Genomic DNA, 20,729 nt, shown 5'->3' with positions numbered 1-20,729 from the left:
GTGCATGGGGAAAGATTATACTTCTGTCTTCTGGAATGTCATGGAAAAGGAAGCCATTCTGTGCCTTTGTCTTTTGCATGCTTACTATAAAATTTGAGCTAGATAGATATAACCAATACTGATGCAGCTTGACGGATGTTCCTCTTCCAATCTGGATACAAATGTTTGTACTTGTAAGTATTTGAACTTGCAATCTGCCTATGGTCTTGAGCTAAGAAAAATATTTCCATGTAAGCAGAGGAAATATTGTTTACTTGATGGTTAAACTTGACTTGAAAGTCTACTCATGCACTGGATTTAGTGGGAAAAGACCAGAGTAACAGGACTCCAGTTATTAACTTGTATAGGAATAATTTACGTAACAGCAGTTTTTGGTAGAGCAGTTGACTTGTACAGCTTGAACCCCTTAAATATCTTGAAAATGTTGGGTGTTTATCTTGTGTTTGTGGTAAGTTTTATGCATTGTTCTGGTTTAACTATATAAAGTCAACAAAGTCGTGATTATGGACGCTGTTGTTTAAAATTGTTCCATATGTGGAACGTAGGGGGTCTCCAAGTATCTTCTGTGTATTATAGAATATGGCTACAGGTCAACTGAAAAAGCAACTGATTTTTCAAACAGATAAAATTTAGAACAGCAATAGCTGCAGTCAAAGCTTGTAGAGACTGTAGATGTTGCTGACCTGCTTCTTAAATTGATAAACTATAGTAACTATTTTAATGTTACTAACATTGAATAGTAATTGGGCACATCAGTTATGCAAAGCTTAGGGTACAGAGGTCTTTTATGGTCAATATTTTCTGAAACCACATCCTTAATGTTTGTCTGTCATGATAGTAATACTTGTTTCTTTCACCTTGTTTTGGCTCTATTTTGGCAATTAATTGAAAGGCTTTTTCCTTGATAAAATTGGAGCACTAATACCAGTAAATATATAAATACGCTAGTGTAAAGACATTGAGGAGGGGGAAAGTATTTCAGGCATAAACAGTAGTTCTTGTTTCATTTGTCAGGTTTTTTTTATTAGAAGCTAGTTTTACTTAATAGGACTGCTTCATATTTTTTTTACTGGTCTATTAAAACACTTTCAGTTAAGTTTCACTTAGTGGTTTTTGTAAATTATTACAATTTTGCTAATTTTTATTTGCAGTGCTTAGATACTGATAGGTATGTCAGGGAGGAGATGTCATTTTCTATCAAGGAGAATGAATGACTGAACTTCTTCACTATATTTTGTCTTTAATTTCAACAGAATGTAAGTGCAGATTGTTCTGTGGCCCTGATATAATGCATAATTTATGTGTTCTGTGTTTAGGCTTAATCTTAAAAATGGAACAGTACGCATCATACATAGAATGTGAGACTTCTAAAGTGCCTTTATCTGATATTGCTCAGAGGATTATGACAGCTTTGCAGTCTATTCCTGTAGGAGAAGTTCAAACTAGCAGAAAGAATAACCAGAGTAAGTAAATCTTAGCCTATTTTTTTAGTTTCTATTTTCAGTTGAAAAACTGAAACTCAAACAAACAATATCAAACCTCTAGTCCTGATTTAAAAAGAAATAACAGGTGAGAGTTTAGATTTCCAGGTTTAAAAACAGGAGTTAAGCTGTAACTGACATTTACTGGGACTTTTCTAATTAAATAACGCTATGTGAGTGCAAGGAACTAGATTATTACCAGTATCCTCAATTTCATTATTTTTTTTTCTTCCTGTTCCTGCTATGTGGTATAGAAGTAGACAAGAATTTCTAACTATTTGTTACCTAATACTGTAAACTAAAATATATACATTAAATGTCTAGTCCAGAATCAAGTTAAAGATCACTAGAAGTAATAGGAACTTGCCAGAAGGCCTGTGAACTCTCCAGACTCATGTCTGTCCTTTAAACACACATTCATTAGCAGCTCACTCCTTGTGAAATTCTAGGGGGAAGAGTGAACAAAAGTCACAGTGGCAGAGCAAACTAGGTAATGGTAAAAGTGCTTTAGTAGATCTTTGGCGCTGTTGAGCAAATATTACTCGGAATGTTGTGAATGCAAGGGGGGTTTTGCAAGATGGAATTGTTATTCTCAATTCTGTGTATTTCATAGTCTGCCTTTCTTGTAGCTCTGGAAAGAAGTAAAGAGAATGTTAAAGTTTTTACTCAATTTCAGTTGTCTATTTTCTTTTGAGAACTGCATCCTGGAACATTATCTGGTCAATGGGATTTAAATCTAGTACTTGTTCTTGTACTAAAGGTGTTTGTTGTGGCCTGTTTTCTCTAAAAAACAGTTCAGGCTCTCCTTTCAGTAGTAAAGTTTTGGATCAGTGGTAGTAGTGAAAAGGGTAGTGAAATTTCATTGCTGTAAATCAGTGGTACACATTTGAAGAAATATGGAGTGGGTTCATTTTAAAATGGTACATTTGGACAAAACACAGATTATTTTAAAGAAAATCAGATCTCTTTTCTGCCTCAGGTTAATGGCCATTCTACTTCTCTTGCTACCTTGTCATTTTCTCTTCCTTAATTTTCCTGTGTAATGTTTTTTGTCTTAGATGGGAACTCTGTACTGTGTGATACATAGAGAGTGAGTTATGATGTCCTCTCTTTACTGTTCACTTGCTGTTATGCTGTAAAATATACAGATTCTCTCTTCTCAAAAACATCATGAAGGTGTCTGGTATCTTTAGCCAAAAGAGCTTGCTGTTGTCTTTGTAATGCTACTAAAACCTTATTCACTGCGGGGAAAGAACAGTGTAAGCATTTAGTAGTGGCAGGTCACATGACTAGCTTTTCTTGCTCTCATTTTTCCATGTAGTAATTACAATTGTTTCTACTGTACAGGCTTAAGAACAAATTGCTTTTAGGACATTGCCCTATATATAGCTTTAGCTGATCAGCTTGGGTCTGGAAAGAAGAAGTTTGCCTTGCTTAAAAAACCACAACCTGTGCAGAGCACAACAGTTACTCTGTTTCAAACTGTATTTTATTGATAGATCTTTGAAGATTAAATTCTACTTACTGGAAAAACTGTTAGTCTTTAGAAGGTAAATGTTGGGTTTGAATAGGACAAATTAACTTCTGGGTGAAATTCTGTGGGTATCTTGGTAATAGGGCTTGTAATGGTTCCATCTAGTCTTAGGAAGGAGTTTGAAGGCAGGGATGGGTTTCTGCTGCCATCTGGTGATACTTTTTCATAAACCAGAAATTTGAGGTTACATAGATTTTCAGATACCTGTTGTACTGAATACTGTGTGCTGAAGGAGAGAAATGTAATCCTCATAATTTCTGGAGGGTGAATTTTTTAGTAAAAAATATGTAGCTGTGAAACTTTAAAAGCACTGAATGTAAACTCGGATACTGTCATTCTTAAATTATAATTTTATTGTTGTAGGAAGTGTCAAGAAAACCAAACCTAAAATGTTTGAAACTACAAATATAGTTATGTCATATTTGCTATTCTAACAGCTCGGATTAGAAGTCTGAGCTGGAGATAAATTTTACACATATACAAATATGAACCTGCATGTAATACTATAAAGCAATAAGCTTAGTTTCTTCTGGAGACTAAACTAGTTAGTCTTTGAAAATGCTTTTTTTTTTTTTTTTAGTATTTTAAGTACAGCATCGTGGTTTGCCTAGACATTTTTTTTTTTTTCCCAAACAGTTTCGGTAAACAGTAAACGGAAACAGATCACCTTATGCTTTGTCATTAGTCATCAACGCTGATTCAGAAAGTGTCTTGCTGCTGGTAATGCAAATTTCATAGCTGAAAATGGCAGTGGGGTGTTGTACTTGGTATGGACTGGGACTTAGAAAAAGACAAAACACATGTTTTGCCCATGAGGTGTCTTTTGGCTAGGCAGTAAAAGAATATAGAGATAAAGGATTCCTAACTAATTGCAAACTCTGAAGACACCCACACTTCAGTGGAGTTCTCTTTTTCCCTGTTCCTCTGCCTACTGAGTCTGTAATTGCTGCTAGCCTGTTGCCCTTTGTTCTTTTATTCCAGTTTTCATTTGCTTCTCTTCTTGGGGCTACTGGGCAGTGTTGAGGGCAGAAAAGAGGAAGCATGTCTTAACGATTTCATTTAGCATGGTGCAGGGACCTGAGGAGCATTTACAAAGCCTTCCTTAAGCTACAGCATCTGTCCGCTTTCAGAGCGGTAGGCTAAATATCACTGGTAGTTCAGTGGTGGGCCCAGGTTAACACCTGTGCTGTGAAAATTATCATGGAATAATGCTGCCTAATTCCAAGAAAACAGCTAAACTCTGTGAAGTATGTAGAGTTTGGTTTTTGGTGGTGTGTTTTTTTTTTTCTTCTTGCCTGTGCCCTCAGCTTTACTTTGACCAAGATGGGATGTGTTTTCTTGAAAGAAGGAAATGTGCATATTTACAGTATTATAGTAACACTTTTTCTGAATACTGTGGAAAATGTTTGTCTGCTTTGTAGCAAATTTGAATTTATTTTTTCTTAATGGGAACAGAGCATGCTTTTGCATATGCATATTAAGGAACCTGCAGGGCTCTTTTAAGCGTGAATGATATTAATTTGAGGAAAATGGTTGTCATGGTAAACTTTATTGCCATTATTTTAGGTTTGGTAGAAGTGTCAGTAATGTAACACTGTATGTAATTTAAGTTATACGCACTGCTCTCAGATTCATTTGTATTGTAAAATGTTTTCCATTCTTTTTTTAAAGGTATAGAGACTACAAAGGACAATAAACTAGGTGACAAGGATGCACATGTGAAAAATGAAAAGGCAAGCATACTATAAGATTGAAGACCACTAGCAACAGGGGCAGTGGGGAGGGAGATGGTCTGGGAATAAAAAAATGAAAAATCATGAATGTAAGATATCACTACAGTTCTTCGTGGTGGTTGTGCTGCTTTCCAGGGCTGTTAGCAGCACTGTTCAGTCTTCTCCAGACTTGCTAATGGCACATCTTTTTTTTCTATTCTGTGGGTGTTGCTTGTATGATTAATCTCCTAATTTGTGGGTTTGCAGCACTGTAAATCAGTCTCAGCCTTGCCACCTGTTCCTTCTTTTCTGCTTTTTGTTTTGGTCCTTCCATAGGCTGGTACTTGTCATTACATAATCATAAAGCGTACTTACTCATGTGAAAAATTACTTTGTATTGGGAAGTTTAATTTTTGGTTTTATCATCTCTCTGAATTTGGTTTAATGTGCCAGTACAAGAATGGGAGTAGATAATTGGAGCAGCCACGACTCAGATGTGGTTTTAAGACCCGCTCAGTTGATCCAATAGTTGCAGATACTGCCGGTGTACTTCTGTCCCAGCTGCAAATTTCACAGCCTTCCTTACTCTGACTCTGGTGCATGTTGCACACTTCAGCAAGTCTATTCAAGTTGCTCAAGATGCAGAAAACGGTTTGGTTTCTTTCGTGGGGTGGGATAGTTTCCTGCAAATTAAATTGACTCATGGGTAGACTTGCAGCTGTGGGTGCACATGGATAGTAGTGGAACTCCTTTTTGTGTTGATGAGGTGCAAATTTTGAACTCGCTGCGTCTAGTGAAATCTTTCTACATCCACATAAATTATCCTACATCCTGGGAGTTGTTTTCTCTACTTCCAGCCATGTCATTATTTCTAGTAGAAGATGACTTCTTCCTGGAAGCTGCTGCTTCTCTCTGTGGTTAATTGTAGTTCCAGCTGCATTATTCTGACTTGATAATTAAATTGCTTCATTCTTATTTTTGAACCTTTAAAAGAGAATTGCTTATTCCCGATTCTATAATTACTTGAGTGTCCTAATTCAAATTCTGCTGTGTTAAACAATAAAACTACTTGCAATTTGACTGGAGAATACACTTGAGTGGATTAGTTGTCTTTCTATGGCTTTTAAACATTTGGTCCTTCTGTGATATTGTTTTTCCACTTATGGTAACTTTTTATAGTGTTCACTTTTTGATTAGCATTACGCAAGTCCAATTAATTTGTTGTCTTTTAGTACAGCCACTTTTCATTTTGGTAGCAGCAAAAGCTTAATTAGCTCCTATTTTCTGTTTACTTAGAACCTGTTAATTGTGCTTTTGCTATAGAGTTGATCCTGTGAAGTATGATCTCAAGCAGTCTAAGCCTTTTTCATCCTTTGACTTCATAGTTCTGAGGTTTGGAAATATGGGAACTGGGTTGAGGAATATTGCAAAACCAGAAAATAATTATTTATTGGCTTTGTCATTCTGGCTTGCTTAGTCAATACAGATCGAATAGACATGGACGATATCCTTTGATCAGTGAAAACTGTCGTCTTAGGGAATGGATGGGAGCCCAGCACGGCAGTAACTTATGGTTCTTTTGAAGTGAGGAGGCCGTAGTTTTTGGAATGGTAATGACAGCAGAGGTACTGAAGGAGACTGGCTGTTCTACAAGAGCAGAAAATACAGCAATTATGAGAGGATTCAGTTCCTTTTCAATGGAGTGGGTGAATATTATGCGTATGCATGTTGCTGAGACTAAAAATTAGGAGACAACTGCTTTGTGGAACAGTTGGAGAACTCAAAAGAGAAATTGTTTGGTTTTTTTTTTTTTATTTGATTCTGTGTGAGATCAGGTTCAAAATCTTCATACTGAAGGATGCTCTGACAGGGACTAATCTTTGCGAGGCATTAAAAGATAAGTCACTACAGTAATGCTTCATTTCAAAAAAGGAAATTACCTAAAAGTGAAGGAGCTTTTAAAATAAAATATATGGAATTTCCCCTCCAAAACCAAAACGTTTGTAAGACCTGTTTATGAGCAAGGCATAAGGGGAATATTTAGGGAGGATACAACTGTGTATTTGTAAATAGTTAAATACACGTTTACCTTGGGGAATCTTGGAAAGGTTGCCAGTTGCCATTCCAGAGTCTTTGTTTATGAAATCAAGATAGAGGATTTATCTCAACTGAAGAGATTGTAGAAGACACAGCAAAATGAACAGTAAGAAAATACTAGGGCCGGTAGCATACCAAGGAAATTTCCGAAGGAAATCAAGGATGAAGGAATAGAATCATAATATTACCATGCAACTTCTTGCTTAATGCTTTTTAATAGCATGCTGCTGTAAGGGGATCCAGGGACTATCTGGAGTAGGAAAGCTGTCCTGGGCATAGTGGATTAGACAGAATATAATACCTCTGCATGTACCTGATAATACTTCTTCAGTGTAACTTTCATAGATATTTTTGTTACGTTTTACAATCTTGTCAGTTGTTTGAAGAAGTTGGTGGAGATCCGATTGACTCGGTGTACTTGAATTTCCAAAGCAGTCACTGTGGTCCCTTGCCAAAAGTTCTTTAATAAACTAAGCTGTCATGAAAAACAGCTCTGAATACTGAGGCTAAAGATGAAAACGAATGGTTTCTCTTCAGACAAAGGTCACTAATAACCTAGTCACTATGGAAGACGGGCTACTGGACTAGATGCATATTACAGTTGTTAATTTGTGACATTTAGTATTTGACTAAACACTAAAATGAGATAGTGTTAGATTAAAAAGAAGTGGTGGTTTTGGATGTAAGCAATATAAATCAACAGTATAATCTTTACTGATAAATACTTGATTTTTGTTTTATGTAATGTGATTCCCCCTGAACTGACTTTTTGGTGGTTTTTTTTTTTTCATAGAATATCACTTCCTTCGAAGCTTATCTAAATTAGCTCACATATATTTATTTTTATTTCTCCTAATAAGTTGAATAATTGGTTCCCTAAAAGAATTCCAATTTTTCTAGGAGATTCGTGATTCCACAATTGCCTTACTAAAAACATCTGCCAGCCCTGAAAAAAGTACTGCTGATCAGATAGTCAGAACAGTACATACCGATGAAATGCCTTGCTGTCAAGATACCAAAATAGTGAGCTATTACCAGGATTTAGACTTGCCAACATGGAAATACAGAGAAAGAAGTCTTTCTGTAGAAGGAAAAAAACTGAAAGATGGTGAAAAGAATATAGCTACTCCCCTTAAAAGAAAGCAAGATGTCCCTACATGTTGTTCAGAAAAAACAAGAAGATTACCTGTAAAGACCTACACTTCTTCGCACGAAAGAAGATACAACTGTACTTCTGGACAAACAGAGTCTTCTGACAATTGTCCTTGTGATATCAGGAGTTTGGGATGTGAGGAAAAAAGAGATTTGCTTGCAACTATAGAACAGGCAGTGGCTTTTGTAACTACTATGATATTTCAAGACGGTTCTTCACAGCTCAACTCAGAGCAGGTTAGTGAATGATGTGTTTAGTCAGTTTTGTAGAACCATTTGAACTGTGCACATGACTGATAAATGCAAAACCATGTTCACTGGGAACTTAGAATACGGACCAGTTTTCTGTATTATTCTTTACCAAAATATAAATGTAAAATGAGGTAAACTCTTAATACTTCTGACTACATTTTATTTTTAGTTACCAAGTAAAGCTTAAAAAAAAAAAGAAATGAAATTGCTCGGGCTAAACAGGCATTTTTATACTTAAAAGTGAGACTGTTGAATTAGATTATTTTTCCTGCTTTCTAGCATGTCTGTCACTAGTTTTTTGTTTCAAGGCATGCTCCTTGAAACTTGCATGCTCCTCTACTGTGTCAAGTATGTATGCAATAACTCTAGTGTACATAGTAGGTTTCATATTGTAAAATATTTCGGAAACTTTCATTATAGCATTGCATAAAATCTGTGGGAGGAAACACTATTGTAATTATACTTAACAGGTCTTAACCTCATCAGTAAAAGGAGTTGTTGTGTTATTGAAGAGTCAGACTGATCACCCTTGCCACCCCAGTTACTCTTCAACTGACTATACTTGGAACGCTGCTAATGAAAACGATAAATTAATTTATTTAAAAATGGAATCGTCATCTCTTTGGGAACAAGAACATCAGGCTCACAAGAAATTTGCTTGGTGAGAGTAAATAGGAAAAAATACTGTTTTGCTCTACATATGCCTTTAGCAACAGTGATGTTGGTTACATGGCACAGACTTAATCTCTTTTCATGTCAAGCTCATTGAATTTCATATTAGCTGTATTAGTTCTGTGTCAAGCCTGGGCTAATATGAACCAAATAAAAATGAAGTATTCCTTTGGGCTCAGTGTATCACTAACTGCAGCCCTGCAGAATTAGGTTGGCATTCTGGCAGGAGCTGTTTACATTCACCTAGAAGTCCTTTATGAACAGCTTACAGCTATATGGCACCAAAAATATGATTCAACCATGTTTATCTTTCTTATATCTTATTTTCCATTTCCTGAACTGCATTCCTTATCTAGTACATTTTTGGTAGACCTTATTATGGTAAACCATCCTTTTTGAGCTCTGCTAACATTTTTTTTTTGAGAACAATAACCTTTTTTAAATGGCTTTTGAGATGCCAAATGAAGTGTTCCTAATATTCAGTAATATCGTTATATCAAAATTGCAAGATAATTTTTGAACTGAATGCTTTATGTATCCATTTAATAGTTGGACTAAATTTTAAAAAAATTGGATCATGTTTTAAACTTCCAGTTAGTATAACCAGAATCCATTTTTATTTCTTACTATTAACTTTGAAATAGTATCTCATAAAGGGAGAAATAAGAGCTGAATCTGGTTCTTAGATATAGTAGTTGCATGTTAAAACTTCATTAGAATATTTTATGACTTTCAGTACTAACTGCTTTATTGTAAGGTGCTGAATTTGGGTTATTAAATTACAAAGCATTCATTTTCAAGATGCTGAACTTGGTTGTTAGTTGCATCTCTGCCACTGCTCCACTACAACTTGAAACAAATAATTTGTCTCTACTTCTCCAACTGTAATTGGAGTTATATGACAACTAGTTTAATAAGTTGTTAATTTGAATATAGGTTGTTCTGAATTGAGAATAACGTATCAATAAAGCATGTGCATATGAACAGTTAAAATTCAATAGTGAACGGTAAGTGTATTAGCATTTAGATGAAAACTATAGGTAATTATTTCTTGTAAGAATGGTGCAGTTTAATAGTGGATCTACACCATATACAATAATATCTTATGATCTACACAATTTCTACTATGTCCAAAACTTGGTACTGTGGTTTCATACCACAAAAGATAAATAAAATTGAAAGCTCTATAAAAAAATACTATTTTCCTATGTTGCCCAAAATAGAGCTTATAAACAAAAATTGCACAAATAATTAGTCAAATTTATATACTAATATATATAAACTGGTAAAATATATGTAAAATAGCATGGATGTGGGAACTATAAACATTTTCAAAAGGAATGGAAAAATATTACAGAGATGAAACATACTAGATTTAAGTAGCATATTGACACTAGGCAATTAATGGCAATTTAGATTGTCTAGTAAGTTTGAAATCATGATTTTTGCAATACTACATTAACTAGGAAGCCTCTGTGATCTTATTTGAGTATATTAAAGTATTACAGGGATGCCAGTTACTGTTTTGGATTAAGATTGCATTTAATTTTTGAGTGTCAAACAAGGATTTGTTTTCTTTGTGAATGCATAATAAGGCATATCTGCTAGGACATTTAATTTGTTATAGAATGAAGCTTCAGGTATTATTGAATTGAGTATTTAATATTCAAATACAGTATTCTGTTCTTACGGGAATAAAGAAATGTCTTATGTTAACTGTTTAGTATTAGGTGCTAATTAAACGTATAAAGAAAGTAAATAGATTCACTAAATCTGGTAGCAATATAGTGTGTGTTAATGAACTACTTCTGTGCAGGCAAGTGTTGTTTCAAATGCTACATTGCAAAGTTCCGATTATTTGCTTCAATGCAAAAGATTTCCTGAGGACTGTACTTCAAATTTATGGTAATGAAATTAGCTGGAAACAAGGTAACTATCTGATCTAATCTATGATCTAATCCTAGAATCTCTGTGCTTTTGACGATTCTGTTAAAATCACTAGGTGTAGAAGTAACTAGATTGGTGGTTAAGTAACATATTGGAAAACAGAGTTTTAGTACCATGGAAAAGAACACCCTTCTTGAGGGAGGTTGTGACCAGAGGCTTGACATGTCAAGATGATGTATTTCTTCTCAGAGTAGGAACCGTATCAATGAATAATTTAACAGCTTCCAGTGGAAACAAAAGCTCTCAACACAGTCCTGACTACAGCTGAAAAGGTCAAACTGCTTCATGTTTTATGTTCCCTAGAAAAACTTTCTCTGCTCAAGAGGAAAGGCTGAAATGAATTCTAGAGGTGCTCATAGTTGTCAGAATTAGGAATCACTTGAAAGGGTCCTTGTTCTTTTGATAGGGTCAAATAAGACTCTTGTATGGTTTTAAAAGCAACCTCAAAGAGAAGATATAAGATATAAATATAATGGTTTTTATTTTCTTGATTCTATGTATCGGATTACTGCCAAGTGAATTACAAAAATAGGTATGACTTTTCAGGAAGGACTCCCTCTATGGAGAATGTTCAGTTTGTGTTCAGCATCTGACAAGTTTCATCAATAAATCACAGTAAACTGATGATGACATAATCTGGTGTGGAGATCTACACAAAGGACGCTTAGCCCTGGAAATGGAAAAATGGTGAAGAAACATGGTGGCACTGGCACTAGTGACAATTTTGTAACCTGTACACAACACAGGAAGTACATCCTGTCTGATGCATAGGGTTTGGATCTGAAGTTACTAGTATCCAAAAGAATTCTTGTCTACGTTTTTTTTAAACTTTGGAAGTTGATGCTTCCGCACTCATTATTTCTGCTATGGTGAAAAAAAACCAACACCACCACAACCCCCCTGCTTTTTTTAAGGTAAAAAAATTCCATCATTGTAGATCAAGCAAAAGCTGAAATGTCTCTGTATGTCATACTGACTGCAATCACTTTGAATGATTGCACTCATTCTCAAACTAGTGTACTAACCAGTGGAATACATACTGATATATTAGCCTTGACTCATAAAATACGCCATGCTTTGCCATTGGGATTCACTAATGTTTCAGAGTAGGAGGAGGACAGGGATTGAGTACCTTTTCACAATCTTGAGGAAAGTATGCTTTTGTCAGCACAGACTCTTCACTTCATACTCAGCTTATGGTTTTCCTTCACTCCTTTCAGCTTTGTTCTCAGCTCCATACATGCTGCCTCCTCACCTTGAAGGTATTATCATCTTTCCAAGACTGAATTGGTAGCTATAACTCATTACTGCTACCCTCACCTTTAGTAAAAATTTTAGTTGGGAAGGAAAGCATGGATGATTGGCTTTGCTTCTTTATCCTTTTTCAGCTAGAAACTGTCTCAAGTTCATTGTAAGTAGATATGTAAGAAAAGGATCTTTGAGGTATCTCAGACACTCTTTGGTAACAGGATTCTCTTCTTCCATATATCCTTGGTAAATTCCAGTTGTTGTTATTAGAAAAATCGGTGCTCATTTCATGCAGTCTTCACATGAGCTTGTGAATGTCCAGCACCTCACTAGGCAGAGCCTTCCTGCAGCCTCTGGGCGTTTTCCAACAGCCATCAGCTGCTGAATGTTACAGCCTATCAGTGTGGCTGCGTTGCTTAGTCTGCCTCTCCACAATGCATCATTTAAGTTCATGGCAAATCTATCTGTTATAGTTGTCAAAGTTTCATTTAATATCTCTAGGGATTATTTTCTGCAAAGAGCTGTGGAAATCCTGTGGATGTGTCTGAAGTTTGGTTTTGGAGTGGATGTGGAGTTTGATATACTTTCTTAAGCTGCACGATTCTAAGGCTAAGACTGTCCTTCCAATCTCAGAAAGTCTCTTAGTAGTACTATCATGAGGGTATCCTTGAGACAATTTCTGAGGCTGTTCCTTCACATCTTTTAGCTTTTGAGGTGAATAGCCGCTTGTGTTCAGAGAAAATGATAGCGAGCTACATAAAATCCTGGTATGAGACCATGCAGATGAAGTATCCTTCAGTTATATGGCCACTCCAGCAGAGCCCAAGATGATTCAGGGGCAAGATGTCTCCTTCCCTAATATCTGCTGAGCAGCCATGTGAAGTTTTTTTCAGCAGCAGTTTTATCAGTGGAGGTAAACAAGCCTGGTTCTCTTTAGAATAGTCCTGCAGCTGTAACTTGCATTATGGACATTAAAGTTCGCTTCCAGGTAACTAAGTCTGGAAAGTTGCATAGCATGGAGTTTTGTGTAACTGTACCTATTGGTTGTCATTTGAATGTATTTAGGGGTTGCTGATCTATCTTTGAATATATCTTAAAGAATTCTAGTTGCTAGTTTTTTGCTCCTCTCTACATATGTTGAGATTGTTGTTAAAAGGGAAAAGAAACAGCACTAGGCATGCTCCATCCTATATATCTATGTGAACAGGAGAAAAAGTGCAGTGTAAGCACATATGATCCTATAGGACAAAAGGTTCTGATTTTTGAGAATGTGTTGTGCACCCATATGTGAATTCGTATATACATTAAAGATCTCAGAAGGGTGGTAGCAAGTAAATCTTCCTCAACACTCAGTAGCAATTTTGTGGATATCAGTCAAGCTAACAGCAACAGTAAATTATCTCACTGTATCAGAGGGAAACACAAGAAAAACTTTAATTGGAAATTTTTCAGTGATAAGAAAGAGAGGCTTTTACAGTCAATCTTAAGAACCAGATGTTTACTTATATTTTAAAACTTTGGGGGAGTGGGGGGAACAAACAAAAAATAAGCCCACAAAAAACCCTCTTCAAAAATATTCAATATTGAACTTAATCCTGTGTAGTCATGGTATTGACCATTTGTTACAGCTGCAAATTCAGTGTGTAACATTTTCGTAGTGTAAATGTTTGTCTATTTATGATGCATGTCTACAGGAAAGATGGGCAAAACTTTAGAGGGATTTCTCATGGGAAATAATTTAAATATTTTGATTGTCAGAAATAACTTTTTTTTTTGTAGTTGCTGATAGCGTCGTGTTAGATCCAAGGATTGCAGCATGGCTGATAAACCCCAGCGACACGGTTCCCTCTTTTGAATGTTTAATAGAGAAGTATTTTAAAAAACCTTTTTCTATGGGAACCGTAAATACAGATACAGGCACTTTGAGAAATACATCAGTGAGTAGTCTCTTTTAAATTGTTTGTGGCTGGGTTAAAAGGGGAAAGAAATGATGAAAGAATTCACAAAACTCATAGATAATACTTATTTGATGGAAGAAAATTATTATATTAATACTATTTGTTGGAAATCTAAAGAAAGGAGAGAATGGAAGGGTTCGCTGCATTCTACCAAGATGGGATCATATTCTCCAGGAACAGCTGTAAAATTCTGCTTCAAAACCATAAAGTTCAATAACAATATTAATTAATATATAATCTGATCTTTTTTTCTTTCTACCTTCCTGCAAACTGATTTCCAGCTTTCCTTGTCTAATGCCTTGTTCTCTAATTCCTGTGAACTTGTAGCCTGTATTTAGTTTAAAATTAACAATTTTCCTGAATTTCACAGCTGGTAAAAATACCACATTGTAGGCTGAGGAACAGTAGGGAGTCAAATGCGAACCTTCAAGCATCTATATGAAAAATCTGTGAATTCTTATTGTCAATAAGAGAGAATGCTTAATGAACTTTTTGAGAAGTATTTCCAATGCTACAGAAATGTCTTAATGTCTGTTGAAACTTATTTACTGAATGTTACACAATTTCGGTATTTGTATTTTGAGCCGTGGTGATCTACTCTGGCCACATTAGCCTTCAGAGGTTGTTTGAATGGTAAAAATAGATGTGCAGCAACCTAACTGATGAGGATTTTTTTAAAAACTTTTCAGAGGCCTTGGTTGTTCCGACACAAGTATTGTAATGTGATTATAGGGCTTCTAGGATACAAATCCACTGATGTCAAGTGGGTTGAGAGTATGGACAGAGGTTAGTTGTATCAGCACACACCCATCAGTACAGACATTTCTGAGAAAACAGAGCCTGTTTACTTTAAAACACTAACTGTAAACTGCAGTTGCTCAGAAGTTACTTCATGCATTGAGGTATTAGTGTAGGGAATGGACAGGCTAACAGGTAGAAGCTACAAACTTGTTTTTTTATTTCTATATGCGATGTCCCCTCCTGTGAGTCAGCATCCTTGATCTTGTCTCTTTCCTTAGCTTGACTCAGTCTTTCGTTCTTCATATATCACACCTATTCTTACTTATAATTTCTCAACTTTGTCATGCTGGTTCCCAGCCCTGAGTTAAATATTGCAGTCTTATTTCCTTCCTGCCCTATTTCAGGTCTAGTTTGTTTCCTGGTCCCAACCATCTCCAGTGCCTTTATGCTGACTTCTTCACCCAAGTCCTCGTTAATGCCTCCCTCTTAACATCCTGTGATTATTCTATTCCTTATGCAATTATTTTGTTCCCTGGACTTTCCCACTTTCTTTTTGGCTTCTCTGTTTGCTCAGTGAGTCCTAGTTCTTCCTGTGAATCTTAGCTCTTTGCCAGATTTATCTCTTCAACTTTCTTGCTCTGACTTTACTGGTAGGTTCCTAACAGTTGTCTGTATTCCCAGATGGATCCAGGCCAGGTGATATATCATGTCTTGTGCCTCACTACCTCAGTTAAGCTCCTTCTGTATTGTGCTAGTCTTGTCCACCCGGCATAGTACTTGGAATGACTGCTGTTTTATTCTGTAACCCACTACTCACCCATACACGTTCTAGCGCAGACTAGGTACTACTTGTTTCTTGTCTGTATATTTGGTGCCAAAAAGCTTAGTAAAAGAGGTCATAGTCCATATACCTTGAAACCTTTGCTGGAAGAGGTGCTAAACATCATGCTGCTCTTGTCATTGCTGCATTTGCTGATGGGGAATCTTGGTGTCAATTGAAGCCTGTCATTGGGCTTACTTCCACCTCCCGAATGGGATCAAGTTGCCTGTTGCTGAAAGGATAGTATTTCACAGACAGCTTATTTGTTCCAGAACCAGTGGGTATGAACAAGATTTCTTGGAGATAGATTGATAGCTTTTCACTGGAGCATGGGCCTGCTTAAATTAATCTGTCTGGGCTAGAGAGAAGTCCTTGCTGATAGGACTAGACTGTTACAAAGGATGGGCACCAGTGGAGCTAGATATTTCAGCTTTGAAGAGAGCCCTCTGCATCCTACCTTCAAGGGCCCACTGTTTCTCAGTCTTGCAGTGTTCAAGTCTGATGTAGGCAGAGGGGAGAAGCCTGTACAGTAGGTGACCATATTGTCTACTCACAAACAACCAACACAAACAATGCTGAAGTTGTGTAGACTAGTAGCTCTTGAGCAAATGGGGAACCCATGTGGGCTGTCAGTGGAATTCATTACCCCATTTTAACTCTTTGCTGCTGGGGCTTTGCTGGGACATGCTTCCCTCTAACAGAGAGTGGCTTATGTACAATCCATTTAGTTTTGTCTGCAGTTACCTTGAGTCATGTGGTCGTTTCATGATAAAAGCAACTATGGTCCAGACTTAAGTGTGTTCTGAGTGACTGTAGCACTAGTGCCTCCGTTGGTTTATGGCATGTGGTAGGAAAATGTGTTTGCAGCAAAGATTACCCCAAAACTGGTGTAATTCTCTTTTTAGCATGAAGCGAACTTCCTGTAACTAGGTGTCTCCCATGGGTCTGTTATGCTCAGCACTTATCTTAAAAATTAGTTGGACCAATACGAAAAAGTTCCTGTGATGGTTCTTCCCCAGATGTATACCAGAATGCTTGCATCTATAGCAATAACGTGTTATAATTTGTCTTAATAGAAACTAATTGTCAGTCAGTTCTGGTTCTATTGTGTTTGTGCAGCAACAAGTAATTTGGATTCCTTCTGCATTCTGTTTGGATCAAATAATGGATGAAGCATTGCTCCTGTCGGTCTGCATCTGCTGTAATGCTTTGGTTCCAAACTTCTGTTTTTCTTCAGATAATCGGGCTGTTTTGCAAACAGTAGGCCAAAATTGAGTTTTATGTACAAAGCAGGTTTTAATACACTGTTTGGAGGATGGGTTATGTTTACTTGTTGATTTACAGCTGACTCTTGCACTTGAGGACACAGGATTTAAGTGTTTAGTTTTACTGGTGTCTCTGTCTATGCCTGCCCTCACTCCCTAGAGACACAACCAGGAGATTCTGAGAGTCATCCTGAAGACAAGGAGGAGATAATGGCATCCAGCTCAGGGAGCAACTCCTGCAAAAGACCCTGTTCAGATGGAAAAAGATGTCCAGAGAAACCTTCTTTCAAACTCAGAAGGGTCCTTACCTCCCTGAAGAGAGAGGAAGATGCTCCCTATCCATTAACTTTGATATTTATTTTTTTTTAAATTTTAGAGAAATTCTTAATTTGGAGATCTGTTTAGACTGTATAGACACTCCTTTAGGAAGGATTTTGAAGATTTCCCGACCACTTTGATTATTCTTAACTGCTTTTGCTTCAAAAGAACTACTGTTCTGGCTGGACAAATTAAAAGCCCTGGAGGATCATAGTATTCTGACATCAGACCTGTTATTAAGAAAATATTCTTGGCAAAAATTTCAATGGCAATCTTTCTATTTTAGTCCATAATTCATAGCTTAATGACATCGAGTTTAGTAGAGAGATATTCACATCTAGTTACATTGCATATGCTTTTCCAGATGATAGAATCTGGGTTTTGTTCTTCACAAAATATGGGACATTTCATTGAAACTGAAGCATTGTCTTTGTTTTCTATGCAATCTTAGAGGACGGCGTATACCTGATAACAAGTAGAATCATCCTTTTCTTTCCTTCTTATCACAGAGGACCAAAGGAAAGCTTCTGAATATTTCAAAAACCATGACAATGTGAAATGGGCAGCAAAGTCAAATTTGGTAGCATAACTTTTGAGAGCTTACTCAGGGAAGGAAGATGCTTTCTAGCTCAGTTTGAGTGGAGAAAGCAGAATATATTTCTTTTGGAGCACGTTTTTTTTGTCTCAACTGTAGGTACTTCATGAAAGCAGTAAAGTAAGAAAGCTGTAGAATAGCTGCAGGTCTGTAGAGGAAAGAGAGACTTCAGCAGCTCATAACATGAGAGCCTCTCTTAGTGTTCCATCAGCTCCAAGATAAGAATGCAAATAATAAAGCAAGCATAGATTAATCAGGATTCCTTTAAAATACATGTAGGGTGAAGGACAAAACTGAAGATGGATTGCTTACAAGGTGCCCCAGGGGTGCTCTCTGTGCTTTTTCAATTGAGAAGCCTTTAATGTGATTTCATGGCTGTTTGGTTTACTGTCAGTATATTCTTTTTTTTTTTTTAATGTTTTTACTATTCTTGACAGAAAGATGTAATTCACTTGGGAAGCAGATCTTAAATTTCTTTTGAACCATGCCTATGTGTATTAATTTAGTAGAAATGATCTTGGAATACCCTCTTCACCCAGAATCTAGCCAGATCTAGGTCATTCTCCAGCAATGTGGCTGTTGAAGAGGAAACAGTGTTACCAGGTTATCTTCTAAAGTGGTTAGGATTCTATTGGCCTCAAGACTGATTTCTGCTCTGATGAATCCTCCAATGATGTACATTACACTCATGTTGTCAAATGTGAAATAGTATGCTTATGCATCCTTCAGTTCTACTTGCTATGGAATTTTTTTTTTAATTTCCCCCCCCCCCCCTCAAACTATCATGGACAGGAATCTGCAGTCAGTACTGCGTCATGTCTGGGATAATTACCTTGCATTCTGCATTTCTTAATTCATTTCTTTATATCTCAAAGTTTTGTGGCCAAGTTGCTCCAATACTTCAACTATATCCTCAGAAGTATTTATCAACACAGAGTGAACGCTTCTTTTTACACAAATGACCCTTCATTTAATTTCACTGTTTTACATAAACTAAGAACCATCATATCATACATAATTCCATGTAACGTTTTCCTGCCTCCAACACAGACCAGTATGTGATTCTTGCGGAAGTGTATATGGACAGACAAGCATATAACTTTAGTCCTCTGGAATGCTCTCCTAGGTTCTATGGTTTGTGGCCCAGGAATTTTACGCGACAATAAAAACACAATGCCAGTGGTTTTGCACTTAATGACTTGGATGCAAATTTATTCCATAGTTTTGATTGTTCAGCCATCATTGAAGGTACAGGCTGCAGAAAAGAAAATTTACGTATGCAGCTTTTTTTTGCATTCTAAGCTTTCCTCATAGATATTTAGTAATGAAAAGCAGGACTTTAGTGTTGACGTTTTGTGTATTAGCCTGATAAAACAAACTTCATGTCAACCAATTAAATTTGTTATTAAGTTTATTTTATTTTTATATGAGATCATGTTCTTGGAGCTAAGGATCAGGTTCTCAGTCTGTATGCATTTCAAAATGGTCTTCTAGCCAGCTGAATGAGGTTGCATGGCTCTGTGCGGAACACCTCTGGAACAGAAGGGAAGGAAGTGAATAGTTCACAAGAGTGGCAGTACTGGTAGGAGAAAGAAAATTGCGAGGCGTTTTTCCTCACTTTATGAGTAGTTCTGACTTCAATTTCAAAGGCAGTGTTTGGACGGAGAACAAACAAATGGATAGCAATGTATAGTACTTCTCCGTACTCAGTCTATGCAAAATGTTAATAAAGGAACGGGTAAAATCTTGGCTATTCATGATCTGTACTGTTCTGTTCATGAATTGTGTTTGTCAGAGGTCTAAGAAGATTTCTAAAGTGTTACATATGAGACGTACACAAAAACATATTTATATAGTTTAATTCTTTTAAAAGTGTTCTAGATATTTTTATGTTAGCATTAAAACTCTTGGTGTTGTTTTATTTATTTATATCAGTATCAAAATTTAGGTGTGAACTTGGAGAAGCTTTATAATGTAATGATGGACCTTGCTCATGACTTACAGGTAAGATATAAAAAGTAATTACTCAGATATGACTTCTGAGGTATTATGAATTAAAGAGAGTCAGTGATGTGCTTCTCATTCAAATCAGAATCTCTACTCAAGTTAAATAGAATCCTTACTGTTTGACAGTGCTGATCAACACTTAAAGTTGTCCATCAAATTTGTCATTTTTTTTTCAGAAGGGGAAAATGATTAGTCTGAAGGTTAATTTTTAGAAGAAACTTTTTCTCTGCAACAGTTAACTAAATATATAAATGAAAATTCTAAGAATAGGGAATGTTCAAAATATTGTGCTTTTTTGATATTTTAAAGCTGTATGAAACAGTCTAAAAAGTGTTAACAGTTAAAACAGAGTGTTGCTGGATTTTTTCATAGAATCAAAGAATTGTCTTGGTTGGAAGGGACCTTTCAATTCGAGTCCAACCATAAACCTAACACTGCCAAGTCTACCACTAAGCCACGTCCTAAGCACCACATCTACGTTTCTTTTAAATACCTCCATAGATGGTGACTTAACCACTTCCCTGGGCAGCCTGTTCCAATGCTTGACAACCCTTTCAGTGTAGAAAGTTTTCCTAATATCCAATCTAAACCTTCTCTGGTGCAACTTGAGGCCGTTTCCTCTTGCCCTATGACTTGTTACCTGGGAGAAGAGACTGACCCCCACCTCACTACAACCTCCTTTCAGGTAGTTGTATAGAGCAATAAGATCTCCCCTCAGCTTCCCTTTCTCCAGGCTAAACAACCTCAGTTCCCTCAGCCTCTCCTCATAAGACTTTTTCCTCTAGACTCCTCACCAGCTTCATTGCCCTTCTCTGGACACACTCCAGGATCTCAATGTCTGTCTTGTAGTGAGGGGCCCAAAACTGAACACAGTTTTGGGCACCTTGAGGTGGGGCCTTATCAGTGCTGAGTACAGGGGGATGATCCCTT

The 20,729-nt window shown here is 36.6% G+C and overlaps 1 protein-coding gene across 1 annotated transcript in view; it reads left to right on the top strand.

Moving 5' to 3' along the window:
- Positions 1-1,330: 1,330 nt before the first annotated feature.
- Positions 1,331-20,729, top strand: part of POLN (DNA polymerase nu) — a 102,031-nt gene continuing 82,632 nt past the window's right edge. Inside the window, exons 1-7 of the mRNA XM_074147885.1 lie at positions 1,331-1,463; positions 4,687-4,748; positions 7,725-8,213; positions 8,699-8,889; positions 10,717-10,829; positions 13,875-14,032; positions 19,728-19,796. Of these exons, the coding sequence (XP_074003986.1) occupies positions 1,331-1,463; positions 4,687-4,748; positions 7,725-8,213; positions 8,699-8,889; positions 10,717-10,829; positions 13,875-14,032; positions 19,728-19,796 (1,215 nt within the window). The remainder of the gene's footprint in view (positions 1,464-4,686; positions 4,749-7,724; positions 8,214-8,698; positions 8,890-10,716; positions 10,830-13,874; positions 14,033-19,727; positions 19,797-20,729) is intronic.

Source organism: Numenius arquata, chromosome 5 (assembly GCF_964106895.1).
Source record: "Numenius arquata chromosome 5, bNumArq3.hap1.1, whole genome shotgun sequence".
Taxonomy (NCBI): Eukaryota; Metazoa; Chordata; class Aves; order Charadriiformes; family Scolopacidae; genus Numenius; species Numenius arquata.
The sequence above is the reverse complement of the archived record's forward strand: the minus strand, read 5'-3'. Positions and strand labels throughout refer to the sequence as shown.